The 17,838-nt window shown below is 39.6% G+C and overlaps 1 protein-coding gene across 3 annotated transcripts in view; it reads left to right on the top strand.

Annotated features, from left to right (window-relative positions):
- The window catches only part of SVOP (SV2 related protein), a 263,464-nt gene that overhangs the window by 235,076 nt on the left and 10,550 nt on the right, over nt 1-17,838 (top strand). The window contains exons 2-10 of one of the 3 annotated variants that reach the window (XM_049806515.1): nt 2,173-2,383; nt 6,548-6,708; nt 8,313-8,398; nt 9,471-9,569; nt 11,637-11,708; nt 11,927-12,051; nt 14,763-14,826; nt 16,079-16,204; nt 17,256-17,384. In XM_049806515.1, coding sequence (XP_049662472.1) covers nt 2,349-2,383; nt 6,548-6,708; nt 8,313-8,398; nt 9,471-9,569; nt 11,637-11,708; nt 11,927-12,051; nt 14,763-14,826; nt 16,079-16,204; nt 17,256-17,384 — 897 coding nt within the window. In that variant the 5' untranslated portion in view covers nt 2,173-2,348. Of the gene's footprint in view, nt 1-1,698; nt 2,384-6,547; nt 6,709-8,312; nt 8,399-9,470; nt 9,570-11,636; nt 11,709-11,926; nt 12,052-14,762; nt 14,827-16,078; nt 16,205-17,255; nt 17,385-17,838 lie in introns of those variants that run through there. The other 2 variants (XM_049806513.1, XM_049806516.1) reach the window with 2 other exon arrangements.

Here is a 17,838-nt window from a genome sequence, read left to right on the forward strand (position 1 = left end):
AGGATGTGAAGAAATAAAGTCATCCTGACAGCTGCAGTGTAAGTGTGCAACATACCATTCTCATAGCTGTCTCATACACATTAAATACGTGAGACAAAGGAACCAGTGTGCTCAGAGGACCCAAACTTACACCCTTAACTTACTGGAAAATTGGACCTTATTTAGTAAAAAAGTAATATAGCTGCTGTATTCTAAAAAGAAAGTTGTTGCTTATGTATGAACGTATGCAATGAACTCTGCTTGGAAAATGCCATTTTCTAGCTAGTTTGGGGGAGAAGCAACCCAGAGTGTCTGTGAACTTGTGTTTTGTGGATAAGCTCCGCCAAGACCGCCCTGATAAAAGCCTGCAATGACTGCTTTCCTCTGGAAGTTTCAGTTCAATAACTCCTCCCATTGTACTGACTTTATCTACAGTATTTTACCCAGTGAAAAAGAACAGACTTCTCTGATCTGATCAGATAAAGCATTGAACTATGGTTTCTTTAACCCACATTTTCTGAAGAAGAAACATAAATCTTGCAAACCAGGAGGGTGTTGGTAGACCAGTTTTATCTACTGAGGCCTTTCATTTTTTAATTGCGATGGGCCAGGCTGCCTTTCATTCCAAATAAACTGCTCAGCTCCTTTATGGTAACAAACAGCTGGAACAATGCCATTCTTCAGCCAGAACACGTCACCACCCAATTCAAAGACAAGTAAAAGGGTGCACGAACTGAAGAGTTGTGTTGTGCATGGAAATCTGTGTGTCTGTGAAGGATAAGCAGAAAATGGCAAGAGAGGTGACAGAGAACAGAGAGCAGAGCGGGATAGCAAACACATCCTGAACACGTTCTTAAAACTTGTTCTTTGAAAAAGTCTTTTTTTAAAATGTTTTTGAGAATATATATTAAAGAACACACATGCATTTCATGCAATTAAAATTGGGTTTTATCACACTTCTAGGGTAGTTTTTAGTTGCCTAAGCACAGACATCTTGACCCATGCAGGAGAGCCCTAAGGTGCCTGAGATATCCACTTGGTCCTGTGTGATCAACCATCCAGTCCTGTGCAAAATCTGCAGCTGGAGGCTGCAGGAGATACGCAGCTACCTAAAATGGAGCCAGTGCCTATGTGTAGGCATCTGATTTCCACTCCTTGGCACAAATACTTCATTAAACAATTATTGTCACTATTTTTAGGGAAGCTGAAACCCTAGCTAGGTCAGCTGCAAGTCCTTTCGTATAAATACTAAAACCTGTTAAGATTTCTAATACTTAGTGTCCTAGACTAAATCTGTGTGATAGTTGAACAACTCCCATCCACAAACTGAAGCATGTTTGATTTGTCATAGCTAAGGCCAAGCCTCTTGCGTCACCTGTTGTTCCCTGACCTGAATTTGTACAACTGAATTCTTCTTCGTCACTGTAGCACTTTTCACCTGTCTTCATTTGAAATTGTCTTGTTGATGTCAGGCCATTTTTCCAATTTGTCAAACGTGTTTTAAATTCTAATCATGTTGAATGTCTCCTACTCATCTTCCTAGCATGTATTTCCTCTTCGTTTTCTCCTGCAGGCCTTTCTCTGCAAAGGATTCTTCTGTATGTGCAGGCATATGCACAAATAAACCATCTTTTCCAACAGAAGGAGAAGACCTGCCGGGATGGATGTGTCAGGGTGACAGTGTATTTTTTCAGGTAAGTAACTGGGATTAGTTTGACAAACTAATCTCATTCTGTGCCTGAGGAGCGCCCACTCGGAAGCCCTACCAGGTCGCTACAAGAGATCACGTACAGGAACTGTCCTTGGGTTCCTGTTCACTGTAATAATGTAATTTTCTGCCAAAATTGCGTGGTCCTGCCGCTCGGCAGGCTGGTGTCGTGGTCCCCAGAAGACCCTTTGCTCTCCTCCGGGGAGCGGAGGCACCTAACCCAACTGGCCTTGGCTTTCCTTGTGGATGTCTCCATCCTCTCCGCTTCCTTTTCGCCTAGTCCGTGATATTCCCCGAGGCTGCACCCTGCCGGGAGACCGGTCATCCATCGACCACTGATCCCCGAGGGGAGGCGGACCGCCAGTGGCAGGGGAGCCGAGCCCCGGTCCTGGCCAGGCTGGCAGGTAGCACCCCCAGAGCAGGGACGGGAAGGGGAGGGAGCCGCGGGCCGCGGCCGCCCCGCCGCCTCTGCCCGCCCCGCCGAGCCGAGCCGAGCCGAGCCGTGCCGAGCCGTTCCCGTGCCGCTCGGTACGGGCTGCCGGCCGCCACCGGAGCTGTCCAGCCGCCGCGCCTGCCTGCCTGCCTGCCCGCCCGCCCGCAGCTCCAGCCATCCCCGCCATGCGAGAGCGATGAGAGCAGCTCCTGCAGAGGCAGCCCGGCAATGGAGGATGATTTATTCCAGCTGAGACAGCTGCCGTGAGTAGCACCGATAGGGGAGCGGGGATGCGCAGGATTTCTCCTCAACGGGCTGGAGGGATATTGTGAATCCTGGTGATTTTTAAGGGAATTATTTCTAGGAAGTGTCTTAGGCCCTGGGAAGCAGGCCATTTTCCTTGTATAGCTGCCTGGGTTCAGCATCCTGGGGGCATGCAGGGATCCATTTGTTATATAAATTCGCTCAATTTTTATTTTTTGCATGAACTTGATGGTGGTAGAAATAAAGGAGGGGTGGAATAAAACTGTGGAAGTGCCAAAAGATTTTTTGAGAGGAAGCATTACTATTGCATTTGCAAGGCGGATTGCATCTGTAAATAACGTTGTGCTAGGGAAGGCATCTTCCTCGGCTTCCTCCTTCGTGCCGCGAACTGATTGCAGATCAGAACCTTTTTTGCAAAGGTGTGTTTGCAGTGAGTACCATCAATATCTGCTAACTGTGTGTTTTGGAGAAGCAAACACTGCTGCGCGAGGAAAATGCTGTTATTTGTGAGGAACTCTTTGCTGTTGTGATGTGGTTGCTGGATCTGTGCAAAAAGGTGTTAAAAGCATTGCTGCCTTTTAACATCAGTATTTCCTTTCCTTTTCATGAATGCAAAATGTTTCCTTTAAAAACAAGTCCATTTCTCCTAATGCTCCATTATTGGGTGCTTTGGAACATATTCCTGTTTATAAATCATTGACTCTGCAAGGCAGGGAATAAATGCTTAAAGTTGATTTTGAATATTAATGAGCTTATGTCAATGACAGAGCAAACTGTCCCATGACATTTCTAATAAGTTGGAAAAATGGACATGAACTCCAGTTATTTTCAAATACTTAGTTCGGATGCATTCAGCTGGTCAGGAAAAAGAATAAGACATGATTTCATTAGGCCATTTTTCCCAATCTTTTTTTTTTTAAAAAAAACAACACAAAAACAACAAAACCAACCAAACAAAACACAGAAAAATGTTCTAAAGTACCTTTCAGTGTAGGTCTAATTAGACATATTTGGTGCTGTGAGATCTTGCAAACAAATGCAGTTCTCTGAGATGTCTCAGCTGTGAAGAATTTTGCAAGTATGGAACAGTAAATATCACTGTGTGGTTTTTTTCTTCATTTATGTCAATTTGTATCATAGGTTCCTAAATCATAAACATATTTTTTTATTTCCTATGATGAGGAAAGTGGGCAGATAGCTCTCTACTCAGATTGCCATTGAAGTATTTACAATTTTCAGATCAGTCACTGCCTTTGCATAGCATCTGGATCCATCATCTCCAAAATGGTCAGTTCTGAAAGTCTACTTCAACAAATACTACAAAATAAGAAACAGTAATACAGGGGGGTTGTGATCATGTACTTTAAAGTCAGGAAGGATTTTATTGGCAAGTTTATTTTTGCCTGTGGCTTACTAGGATGCTGAACAGTTACCAGCATAGTTTGTATGAATGGTTTTCAGTCATAATCCTGTGGAGGAATGGCACTTTAGACCTCCTGAAATCTAGGGAAAAGGTGTCCATATACTTCAATGAACTTTGCATCAGGCTTTGAGGCTGCTGAAGTTATAGTAATAGTCTTCCTTTAAAAAAATACAAACATAAAAGTTTACTTCCTGTATAGTTAAACCAGGTGTTTGTAAAGCCTTTTTAAATAAGATACGAATGGTACTTTGATATTAATTGCCCTTTGTAATAATAAAGTAATCTCATGGGCATACAAATTTCAGTGTTTGTTTGCTGAGGGTGTATATTTTGCAGGTCATAGGAGGATTATATCTTCAGTGACAATTTTAACGTGAGAGTATTACTTACTTTTGTTTGTCCTATAGGGTCGGCAAAAGAAAATTCAAACCAAGATAGTTGTATTGAGGTGAAAAAAACAATCAGATGAAGAAAATCTAGAATTGAGTTTCTCAATGGAACTAAATATGAACCTGAATTCAGACGAGTTTGATTGGTTTGTTTGTCTTCTCTTATAACTGAGTGAAGGATTCTCTGCATACCCTGAATCAGAATGTGAGATAAACCCTAGTTTCACTGCAGTCAGTGTAGTTTTCTTGTTCATTTCAAAGAAGCTTGGGGTTTTGTTCTGTGTTCTTATGTTTAAGATCTTAAAATGTTATCTTAGAAAACAAAATTTGTGACTGTTGTTTGTCTGCCAAGACATAAAGGCCAGAGAAAAGTTTTCAGTTTCCTGCTGTAGATGAAAGCATTACTAAAGTAGTACAGGGAATATTTGCCCCACACAGATCTTGGAATGCCCTCTTTACCTGAAAAAATCATCCCAAAATGCCTCAACAGCTTGCAAAGCAGTCCCAAAGATGAGTGACAACCTCACAAAATGGTCACTGTACTTCTCTCTCTCTTTCTCCAGGTTACTGCCAGAATATCATTAGTGAATATGTGCAATTCCCCAGATGGGATGTGGTTAGGGAAATAATTTAAGTGCCAGGACTGTGAGAAAACAAAATAATAATTTTTTGTATCCCTCTGCTTTATGTTTCTGCCACAGTGAAATCCTGAGCTGGACTGAATGGCTGGTCATGCGCAGGATTTCTCTCTTTGTAAAAAAACCCATGGGTGACTGAGATGTTCATTCCTCCATCCTCTTGTCCACCATTGGACTAAAATCCATTTACAGGAGTTTTGTAGATTCCTCATCATTTTGCCCTTATATTAAGTATTGATTGTGTCATCAGCACTTGTAAGAGAAAATAAGAGTTGAGGTCTTGCCAAATTTGAAAAGTCTTCCAGATCACCTTTAGAAATGTCACACATGCATGTCAGTTTGCTGCAGCTGCAGTTGGCAAGGATGCTGATAGTTTAGTTTTGCTGACCCTTAAAACAAAGGATTAAACTGAAGTGCAAGAGGCTCTCTGCTAATCTTTATTGTAAAATTAAGGTATTGGAAGTCAGAACAGATAGTAGCAAGACTAATTTAATCCATTCCAAAAAAACTATTTCACTGAAGTCCAAGACATTGTCAGTTGCCAAGGTGAAAAATTTACGCTGATGTTGCAGGTAAAGTGAAGGAAGCTTGAGAAATTTGTTACATTAAATATGGTAGATCTGTTCCAAAATCTTTGTTTGGTCACAGGAAACTTAATTAATGGAAAATGGACCTTGACTATATACATGAAGCATTGCACAAAATCACTCTAACCAAAACATGAAAGTTGTGTCAACTTAGCAAAGTTCTGTTTTCAGGTCTTACTCTCTCCGTGGCCTTGCTGCAGAGATTAGATGATTATCTCTCAGCTAGTGCCAGAAATTATATAAAATGCAGACAGCTGTGAGCATGACACTCATGTGACAATCATCATCTCGTATGCCAGGGTTATAACTGGCAGGCAGGTACACTCTTCAGTTTTGACTTGGACTTAATGAAAAAAGAAGTATAATTTCATTCACTTTCTTATTCTGTCCCTCCTCATTACCTAAGAGATTCAAAAAATGCACAGATGAACCAAGTATTGGAAATCAAATAGTTTCTTAAAATACAGGTTTTTAATTAATTACATAATATTAAAGACTTTAAGACAAGAGATGAAAGCAGTCATATTTATAGTCACAGAATCATCACCATAATGGAAGAAAATCAGTCAATTCACTGAATTGTCATATGAATCTTACTTCACTAAGTAATGCTTAAAAATCTGACATATTTCAGGAGTTCTGCTTCTCCTAAGACACAAATCATTCTTATGAAAACAATGTGAAAAATTGAATTTGGGCTCTTCCTACAAGGTCAAAACACCTGACATTCAATGACACAGCTATGTCTAATTTGCAATAAAAGTCTAGGCGCACAAAACATGGTTATCATTAAATATGTATCATTTCATCACATTTTTATAACCTGTATGTTTTTATAACTTTATAGTTAGCATAGTAACTATATTCCTTCTACAAAAATGATAACTCTATCACATAGCAATATGCTCTGCTGTTTTTCCAAAGCCAGTAGCCACCAAGAGGATAACATATCTAAAAGCAGATATAAATAAAAGTCACAGCATTCTCTGTGAATGTGAAATGGAGACAGTAGGGTGGGGAGAAACCTTGCTGCTGTTTGACCAAATAGGGCTTCAAGACTAACCAAACACAGCTTTGACCTCAAAAAGCCTCACCAAAGTATTAATCCTTGTCTCTGTATTCTTAGGGTGGTCAAGTTTCGCCGCACTGGGGAAAGTTCAAGGTCAGATGAGGATGTCATTTCAGGAGAACATGAAATTCAGATTGAGGGTGTTCGGACAGAGCTAGAGCCTATTGAGCTAGAGGATGGAGCTGCAGTGCCAAAAGAATTTGCCAACCCAACTGATGGTGAGTAGGTTTCTTATTTTCCTGTAAGGAGAAAGGTGTGGCCTCTTCATTTCAGTCATGTTGCAAGCGGGCTGAATACACTGGGTTTAGAGAAGCTAAAGATCCCCAGATAAAAGAAGGAAACAATAACACAGGCAAATTATGTTACACCTGAAAATCATGATATAGTTACCTTATTCTCTGAGGGATACTTTATGTGTTTGGTTTTGTATTACCAGTAATAGACCCTTTTAAGGAGTTGGGTATCTAGTTGTCACCACCTATTTCATACAGGAGGTTTAACTTAGTTTCCTTTAGAACTGACCAGTGCTACTAAAACTTCGCCTAGTTTACTGGAGCAGTTACACGTGGCTCGCCTTCAAGGCTGAGCATGAAGCCTCTGCAGTGTTCCTGTCTCCTCCTCACCTAGAGGACAAGAGAGACAAAAGGAATGTACATCCCAGCCTCTGCTTTCTGCCTAGCAGAGAAGTGCTGACTGCCCTGAAGGCAACACCAATTTAGAAGATACGAGAAGTGTTGTTTTTGTCTCAGCACAAGGCATACTAAAATTTTGTAGGATGACTGTTTTCCCAGGGACTTATTTATTAACATATTGATGCAATAGGAAGCCAGAATACCATGGAGTGAGCTCAGTGAGTTTCTCAAAAGATTCAGTGCACCAGTGCGAGTCTGCAGATATATGTAGAATTTCAGTTGGCACATCGCCCAAAAAAGTGCAAGTGATGCAACAGCACAATATGCTGAGCTTCAGTGCCATCACATCAAATGCCTGAGTTAAAGTCACAAACTGGGGTCTTATGACACCTCTGCTTTGTTTTATCAGTTAGATTTTGTTTGATTTCCTTTTGGTTTGTGTTTCTGTCTTTTGCTTTGTGAGGATGTCCAACTCTTAGCTAGATAAAGCTTTTCTTTGGCAAAAGTACTTTTTAAAGTGCTGGAAGTCTTAAAACTTTGAGACTTTAATTGATTTAAACAACTCGAGTATCAAAATTTATTTTTGTTGTATATTTCATTTTGCACTTGAGCAAAGGAATTTGAGGTATCTCAGCTTCTTCAGATAGAACAAAGTAATAAGGTCATGATAATATGTGGGAAACAAGAACTGTCAGCATTTTTAATGAAAATATGTTTTAAGATACATGTCTTGGACAAATTCTCAATTCAAATAATTACAGTTTGACTCTCCATGCAATAAAATATTCTCCTGTACTTTCCATCACTTGCATAGTATTGCTATGTGCTGTTGAACAGCTCATATACTTCTCACCAGAGGAAGCTGCAATTCAGTGGCTGGTGGAGTCACTCCCAGGAGTAATAGGCTGAATGTGTGCTGGAGTCATTGGTGCTACACTGATATACTTCTATGTGAATAAAATGTTCTAGGAATATTTAGAATTATTTTGGCTTTAGCACAATTCCGGAAGAACACAGAGATTTTTCTGAGTAGGAACTGTATAAAAGCTAAGTAGCTTTCTGTTACATATTTTAGATCTCAGTAGATTACCCAGTTGATAAGTAATTGCATTCACAGAAAATGCTGCCTCAAGGGATGGCTCTTACTAGGAAAGGAGTATACTTCTGCACTAGTATTGTTTTCTTTCTAGATACTTTCATGGTGGAAGATGCGGTGGAAGCCATTGGATTTGGAAAGTTCCAGTGGAAGCTCTCTGTTATTACTGGATTAGCATGGGCAAGTAATTGTTATCAATGTCAATTGCATGATCATCAGAGAATCTCAGTGATTTCAAATAATATAGCCATTCTCTGTCAACAAAAAGTCTCCAAACAGATAATTGTATAATAAAGAAGGAATTTTACTTGAAATTCTGAAATGTCAGGTGAACTCAAACTTGTTATGTGGGGATAATGAATAACTGGTTGATTTCTCTGTCTCTGAAGTTCTTATAAATCAGGGTTTGAAAAATCATTTTGATTCTCTACTTCAAATGCTTGTTTCAAATGGAAAGGATACTAGGCTATTCCTGCAGAAGCAGATGTCAGTTTTCATGCAGTGATTTTACCATATTCATCCCATTAGCTACAGTCTCTGTTTTCTGTATTAGTATTATTGTAATCTCAGTTTCAGGTAAACAGCGACCCGGTACTTCTAATTTTAACCTTGATATGAAGAACAGAAAGACAGGCTTTGTTTTCACTTTTTCTGCTATTTCTGAAGCACTATATGTTACATCTACTGTGGTGTATTTTAGGGTATGATATCTGGAGCCTGTATTTACCAGCTATCATTTATGTATGTGGTTTAGATCCTAAGTCAGTAGTGGAATTTGGTCTACAGATGATCTATCAGTATATTTGACACAAATCCAGAAGTAGTGTGTAAGGGAGAAAGGGAGTAATTTATAAAGTAATAAACAGTTCTGACTGAATCTGTGTGTAAAGGAGTTGAAAGCTCATCCCTGTAATATGCAATATGGAAGTGAACGAACCTGGATGACTGACCAGACAAGCCTCCTTGAAATCACCCACCGATAACTTTTGATTTGGTTCTTTGAATCCTCTCTCTGCCAGTGTTACTAAACATTATGACAATCAGAAATTAGTTTAAAAGTGCACCTGTTGCATTTTTCTCTACACTGTGTACATCCACTATACCTTGCAAACATAACTGTTTTGTTTCACCTACAGAGTGGGAATGGCACAGAACAGAAACAAGGTTAATTTCAAGAAGGTATATTTCTGACTGCTATGTCAACCTAATTTTCAGGCAGTTGTTTATTTTTGTTTCTTTTTTCCCCTTCTAGATGGCAGATGCTATGGAAATGATGATTTTAAGTATCCTAGCTCCTCAGCTTCATTGTGAGTGGCGATTACCAAGCTGGCAGGTTGCATTGCTCACATCGGTAGGAAAAAATAACTGGCAGCTCCTGTATTCTGTAAGGTTTTTCCACTCATTGTTGTTCAGATGTTATGCTTTATATACCAAAGTTAAATCTGTTCATGGCCTTTACAGATTGCCTTTGGCTCGGAAGGATATAGGAGTCTTTTTTGAAAGCCAGAGCTTGAAGAAATGAAACTCAGTGAGAACTGAGGAAATTTTGATATTTTCAGGTTCAAAGTTTCATGTAATTTCCAGGAAAATATATGAATTGACTCAGACTCATCCTAAAATTCAAACCATTTGATTAACTGAAAAAAAGAATTGGTCAATTTTTACTGTCTTCCTTGGAAATCTTTCTCTTTCACCACATTTAAGCTTGCTTGTACAAAGACAGACTGGGAACCATGAGAGAGAGCAAGCAATCACTTTTCAAGGTGGATCATCCAGTGATCTTTGCAAGCAGAGCTCTTATACCACTTCTATGTATGGTGCTATGATGTTGGAAACATGCAGTGCCTTTAGGGATAAGACAACTAGTTTTGGGACCCTTCTCTCAGCATATCCCACTGTTGTATGGCATGCACTTTAACTCCTACATTTCTTTTTCCTTTAGCTTTTGATGTCGTTTGTGTTGTTGTGTAAACTGGTCAAAATGCTCAGTAGATTTAAGTCAGTTAAGATTATGTCCTTTCCCATACCTGAATGCAGCCAGCCCATCTGAAGGAGGGTCTTGTTCCTTCTTTCAGCTCAGCAAAATTTTATTATTGGTGAGCAAAATCAGAAGAAGGGGTCAGTGGACATCAGACAAAAGCTTTGATAAACAGAACTGCTTCTTACCCCACTTATTGCTTGAATATGCACTTCTTTCGCAGACAAACTTCCTATGGTTTTAATGCACTGATGGGGGAAACATGCTTGCGTTTTGCCATTACATTTACTGGGCAGGATTTCATTTCTCTCTCCACCTACAGAATAAACTATACTTTTTGGTGTCACCTCTGAAGAAGGTACAATATAGTTGACACCTCAGTCTTTTTTCAGACTTTTCTAAAGTTGTAAGATCTAATTTTATCTCCATTCAAATCTGAGACAACCTGCTGAGAATGGCAATAGGAGACTGGAGGTGAGCTGGCTGAGAAGTACTGCATCAGCACGGGGCTCCTAGAACAGCTCTGTCTTGCAGACCTCAAGCAACATTACTCAGCTTTTATTCATGAATATATTCATTGGAACTGGAGAACTCAGCATCTTCCAGGGCTGGACTCACAATGTGTGTAGTAAGAGAGTGCATGTTCCAGTGTCAGACTGGTTTGTCACTGGAGGGATCTTTTAATTGCAAAGCTGACTTGAGGGGTGCCTAGTTTCTTCCCCTCTCCAACCCAGGCACTTGCTCCTGTCTTCACTTGCTTGTCCCCTCAGTAATGCTATGAAACTCTCAGTTGGGCCTTTTCATCTGTGAAGCAGATGAAGAATTTTTTTGTGGGTTATGAAAACCCTTCAGAAAAAAAAAACCCACCCAGAAACAAGACAATGATTTCCATTCAGTGGCAAATTGTGCTCTTCAGTCATTTCTTATAATTCATTTTCTTACATTTATCAAAAGCTCAAAAATATTCAGCACTGATCTAATGCAGTAGTTAACAAATTAACAGGTAAGATAAGGGTGAGGTGATGACAAGTATCCTGGCAGAGATTCAGTTTATTTATGTTGTGTTTAGATTCCCGACCTCAACAAAAGCAAGGCAACTACTGAAAATGGGCCCACCACTGCAAGAACCTGAGAGACCTTGGCTTGAACAGTCTGCTGACACTCATCCCCATTCCCAGGCAATAGCAAGTTCCCTTTCAGTTCAATGGAAGGGAAGTTAGGCTAACGCTGAGTGACTTTTGAAAAATCCCACTATATGAATAATTATCTTGAATAGTCTCTACTGCAAAAGAGTTATACCTAGAACACCTGGACATTTTGCTCTGTTGTTACAGCTGAAATTTTCTAGTTTCACTGTGAAGTTGTGTTCTTTTTGCTGTCACACAGAAATTTTCACTTGTCTTGCTGTTAAGGGGAAGATTTTTTTCTGGTGTTTCATAGGTGGTGTTTGTGGGAATGATGTCCAGCTCCACCCTCTGGGGAAACATTTCAGACCAGTACGGGAGAAAAACAGTAAGTGTTCAGCTCCTACTAGAATAATAGTTCTACAGTGTGGATGTTTCAGTGCATGATGTTCACAAATGTCATACTCCAGATGTGTGAAGCAGAATTAAGCAGAGCCAGAAGTGACCTCCCATGAAATAAAAGAAGTTTGAAGCTCTACTTTACATTTTGTTAATTTGTGTTACAGCACAGACTTTCTTTTCCTCATGCTTGTTTGTTAAATACAGGGCCTAAAGATCAGCGTGTTGTGGACGCTCTATTATGGGATCCTCAGTGGTTTTGCACCAGTGTATAGCTGGATCTTGGTGCTGAGGGGCCTGGTGGGCTTTGGGATTGGAGGAGTGCCTCAGTCGTAAGTAAATATTCACAAATCCAAACTTTCTCTTTTCTATTTATTTTAAAAAAATATGCTTATGTCAAATTGAAGACATGCTTCTGTTCTGTTGTCCCAAACGCTTTTTTTTTCCTAAGTATTTTGGAGCTTATATATTGAACTCTGAGAAGGCTTTGAAGATGCCTAATACATCACTGAGGTGAATCAGATTTACAATGACTTCTGTGTGAACAAGCTGGGCTCCTAAATGTAATATGTTATATGCCTTAAGGCCTTTTAAGCTTCTCTCATTCCCTCAGGTAAACCCTGGTGAAAATGAGAGGCCCAAAGAGCCCACCTAGAAGTGGGTAAAACACAACAGACAACATTTTGTAGCTGTGCCTAAACACTGCATTGCTAGATTGTATTGGCAGAGTCCATAAGGGACGGCATGGTCTTGTTGCAAGATAGGTCATGACCTAAATGCTAGCATTTAGAGGCAGAGCTGAGCTCAGACTCCTGATGGTAAAACTGCAGATTATTGTTCAGTTAGAGCCTGAACTTTCACATCTGAACCTGAGTTGAAGTTCCAAAACCACACAGCCTAAACCTGGAGCACTGAAGATATATTGATGGCTCAGACACATGCCTAATAAGAAGGTAGCATCAGGATATTAATGTGTCATTCCATTCACTGGAGAGGGGGGTCTCTAAATTTTCCACCTGGAATAAATAACTCTGCTCTAGGCTTTTAATTAAAAATGTAAAGGGAAGAATATAGCCATTCTTTCTCTGAGTAGTCTTTTATCCTTATTAATAATTGATATTTTGCCCCATGGAGGTGCTATTTCGGAGTAGTCAGAGTCTAACTTTGATTGATGGCTCATAGACTTCTTCACAAGGCCAGTCAATATCCTGTCTTTTCTATTGCCATTCCCAGATAAAAGATTGAGCGCTGAGATGGAATATCACAGTATTATTAATTTTCTTTTACTGCTTTCCTGCCCACCTTTGGAAGCTGTACAAAAGCGTAAAGTGTATGTAAAATTGAAAAGTCCTTAGCCTGCTGTGTATTGACCAACAGTGAGGCAGTTTCTGCCATGCAGTTCCAACTGAACACAACTGGAATGAGGCAGGAGAACAAGAAAGACAAAGCATCAGAGTTAATAATGCCTTGTACTGCAAATACATATTAATGATGTTCCACAGAGCCCCAGCAGAACAGCTACAGCACAGCTAGCGCCATTTTACAGAGGGGTGGATAATGCACAAAGGCTATGTGACTTAATGAGAGACAAAGAAGAGCCGGTTACAGAACTCAGAGTGAATTCCATTGCTGCTGAGTCTGTTTGTTGTTCCAACCCTAATAGTGATTCCTTTGACAGAGGAGTAAATATGTATGAAGCAGGAAAAGTAGCTTTTTTCTAATATCCTTAAGTAGGCTATGTAACTTTGGATATGAGTGGCTGAATTTCAGTGGAATGACATGGGTATCTTTTTAATTGTATATTCTGTAATGGGTATGAGAGAGAAATTTCTAAGAAAGGTGCTATTAAAAAGAAAGCATCCAGCAATAATAAATTAACTGACTATAGCAGATATCCCTCTGTCTATACTTAAGTAGGAGCTGCACCTGAGAATCTGTGGCCTCCTCTGGGAATTTTCTGTGAGATATTATCTAATGCTGAGTATGACTATTCATTCACAGTGCCAACATCCAGACTTGCAAAGATATGGAGTATTCTCTTAAGAAAACAGTTCTGTACAGCATTAATCAGCTCCTGTTTTCTGCTGCGATATATAGGGGACGGCTCTACATTTCATTGTGTGATTTTACTTCCTTCTCCTCTTAATCACTGATTTAATATAATATTGTGTGCAACTTTGTACTTCGATGAACTGAGTTCTGGGAAGCTACTTAGAGATCAATCCGCCATTTGTCAAATTAGTAGGAGTTTTGTCACAAACATCAAAGAAAGCCTAAGGAGTTTAGAGGCAGAAACAGGATGAGTCAATGGAATGCAAACAGAGTAGGAGAAAAGAACAACAAGTCTTACCAGATGGTTTGAAGAAGACGAGAGAGCCTTGACTGGCTGCTGGCCCTTGTGTTCATCCTCAGGAAATACTCACAGAGAAGCTGTACCACTACTCTTTGGCACAGTCATGAAACAAAGACTCTGCAGAGTTAGATGATTTCTTTTTGAATTCCCACAATAAAAGAATGCAAATTATTTTATACCAGTACCAGGATCAGACCTTGAAAGTATTCACCTCTTGGAGAATTGAAACTTGGCAGAGTAGACTGGTATGAAATTCTCTGAGCCAGTTGTGAAGCCCTGAAGAAATACTTTACCCAGCAAGAGTTTGCATTGAATGCTGATGGACCACACTGAAAATAATGGGCATAATGCCTGTCCCAGTCCAGAGCAGGGTTGAGAAAACATACATATCAAGAACTGCTACATTTAGCTAACAACTGCAGGGTTACAAAATCACATGAACAGAGCAAATTCTGTCCTCCATTGCAATAATGAACTAAAGGGGTTTTGTTCTGATGTAGAAAGGGGAGTCTGAACCAGTGTCCACAGTCTTGCTGACTCTGAGAGCTAGGAAGGGTTTTGCATTGGTACTATGGGTTTGGCAATTTTAATAAAAGGCAAACAAAATGTTTGAACCTCTGTCATTGTGCTAACGTAGCATTTTTCTTAATGTGCTAACATGACATTTTTCTCAATGTTCACTCTTTACAGGGTAACCTTATATGCTGAATTCCTTCCAATGAAAGCCAGAGCAAAATGCATTTTATTAATAGAGGTGAGCAGTGTAGCTATGCATACTGGTGCCTAGAGGGACAAACTCTGCTGTTGGTTACATCCATTCAGTCCTACTGACAAGAAATCTCACACATAGCAGCAGTCAAATCTTGATTGTCCAAGTTAGTGTGGAGCTGAGGTTAACCTTATACACTGGTACTAGCTCAGGTCCAAAAGCAGCATGAAGCATTCATGTAATGCTCCACTCTTTTTGTTGAATATGCCTTTTTGCAAATTAACTTGCATCCAGTGCTGCATAAGTTACTGCTGTTAGCACACGGTGGGGCATTTGGATGTCACCTAATTTCATGGTGAAATTAATCTACAACTCAGTAATGGATAGTGGAGAACTGGCTGTTCAGTAAATGCAGGGCTAAATTCAGCTCCCCATATTCAATCCAAATGTATCAAAGTCACAGAGAGCAGAATTTTGCCTTATAAATACTTTAAGGCAAAATTTGCAGCCCTTTAGTGGATGGTTGAAGGGTCAGAAAACAGTACTATTACTTGTCTGCACCAGTCAGTTTGGGAGGAGCATCCTTGTGCAATACCTCACCAAATGGAAACAGCTTCTCAATGCAAAACGAGTCTTCTAAGGTATCTGCTGGCTAGTCCTACGTTCAGTGGATTAAATAGTGTTCAGTAGATGAATTACTCCCTTCTGTGTCACTCTTGTTCTGCCACAGTTTGGCTGCCTCTAAGCAACCCTAGGTTAGAAATATATTCTGAGTGTTAAATAATGAGCTAAGCAGATTCATAATCTAAAGGAGAATAATCCTGCATGGGTAGGATATGCAAGAGGATGCCAGCTCCATTATTTGCTAAGAAGGTATCAATTCCTTCTTTCATCTACAGGCCAAACTCTGTGGCTTTGGTAAGGAAAACAAATACCATAAATCTCATGGTGGTAGCTGGGAATAATACTCATAGACAGATACATTAATAGCCATTTTGCTTAAGAAACACCATGTGATGAGTCTATTCCTTATGAGAAGCTACCTACAGTTAAACATGAGTGTCTAGAGAAAGGCAATGCTAGGGTTTCAGAAATGAACATTTTAGCTTCTGCAACATTTAAACAAATCCCCTTAAAATGTCTGGACTCTATTTCGATACAGTGGTGCATATTTGAAATGTCTTTGGCATTTCTCTCTCCAGCTGTCCCTAGAGAGCGCATCTTGGAATGTCACAAAGAAGGAGGCCTTAACAGCACTCTTATTCTCATTTGTGACTGTTTGTTTTCCCTTTGGCAGGTCTTTTGGGCCATAGGGACTGTGTTTGAAGTCCTCCTAGCAGTGTTGGTGATGCCCACTCTTGGCTGGCGGTGGCTTCTCATTCTTTCTGCCCTCCCACTTTTGCTCTTCGCTGTCCTATGTTTTGTAGGTATTCTTTCAAAGATGAATGTGTGTTCCATCAATCTAGCACTTCTCCACCTGATTCTGTGACCTGATTGAAGGAAATCATGACAGTTTTAAGCTCTCTGTTCATGTCTTCTTTGAAATGTCTGAAATAATGACAAAAATACTGTTGTTTCAACAGGGTGCTAGTAAAAACATTCCAGTGAGAGCTGTGTTTATGTGACTGTAATTGCTGGAGGACAATGGTGGGCTGGAATTTTGTGAAACCAAATCAGGCCTGGAAAACTCTCCAATTTAATGACTTTGTTTCAACTAAGCTCAGTGGAATCAACATTTTATTAAAAGCTGTTGCTATTTCCCTGATTGCTCTTTAGATTTGCAAATTATTTTGTCATAATCATAACTTTTATAATTACTGTCCACTTACTTAAAAAATCCACTCAAATCAGGGGTAAAATCTGTGCAGGTCAAATTCTAAAATAAGATGTATATGAATTAAACCTGAGCTTCAGTGCACTATTAGGTAATATATTTGCCAATCATTCAGTCTTCTCAAAGATACATGTCCTTGTCAGGTTGTTTAGCAGCAATTATTATTCCTTAGCCACTGACATTGTTTTTCAGAAATGCCTCCAGTTATACAGGTGCTAACATGCTTTGTTTTAAAAGGAGCTTAAAAATGCAAATTTTTGAATGCCTAGAGCATCTTGTTATCTGCCCTGGATACCTTGCCTTTCCTACTGATAAGGTATAATGTAAAGAACCTGCAAAAATGCCTAACATTTCTCAAGAATAAAACCAAGGTGACAGAAGGGAAAGATTTTAGACTGGAGTTCTGACTTTATCATGAAAGTAGGGTTTTGCAGTTTCTTAAAGCCTAATGAGGAGTTTGACGTTTGGCAGAAAGATGGTTCTCTGAATTGTTAAAGATCAGTTCTGTAATCCTTTTTTGTGTGAGTAGTCTGCCGGAGTCACTGAGATTTCCCACTGTAAGCCCACAAAGAAAATCCCCAGTTTGTTTATTGCTGTCTTTCTGACATCATTGTGTGTGTGATCTGCTTTGCTCTCTTAGTGGCTGCCAGAAAGTGCCAGATATGATGTATTATCTGGAAATCAAGAAAAAGCAATTGCCACTTTAAAGCGGATAGCAACAGAAAATGGAGCTCCAATGCCTCTGGGAAAATTAATTATTTCCAGACAGGTATGTACAGGTAACAGGCACATTAATAATGTGAGATACAATGAAACTGTGCTACATTCATATTTAATTTTATAAGCAAATAATGTTAATTTTAATATCTCAACCAGTAATAAAAAAATGTGAGAGATGGTCATATATGCCTCTTTCACAGTGAGGAGGAGTTAGTTTCTCATTTTTATTTACATGGAAATCCTGAAAGTGAAAAGGACCTTTAAAGTGGGCATTAATGTTATTTAACCTCACTCTGAGACCCTATTATTAAAGAAAATCAAACCTTGAGGCTACCGAAGAACTCAGATCAGAATTCCCAAATCTAAACTCATGAGACAACATGGAATTTGACTCTTTAGCTGTACCTCATTTTTAACCTAATCCTGATTTTCTGGAGTGGGAAAGTTGCAAGCTCCTATTCAGTCCTAATGCACGGAGTAATTCAGCCTGAGCTGCATATTAC

The sequence above is a fragment of the Accipiter gentilis genome, chromosome 7 (assembly GCF_929443795.1).
Source record: "Accipiter gentilis chromosome 7, bAccGen1.1, whole genome shotgun sequence".
NCBI lineage: Eukaryota > Metazoa > Chordata > Aves > Accipitriformes > Accipitridae > Astur > Astur gentilis.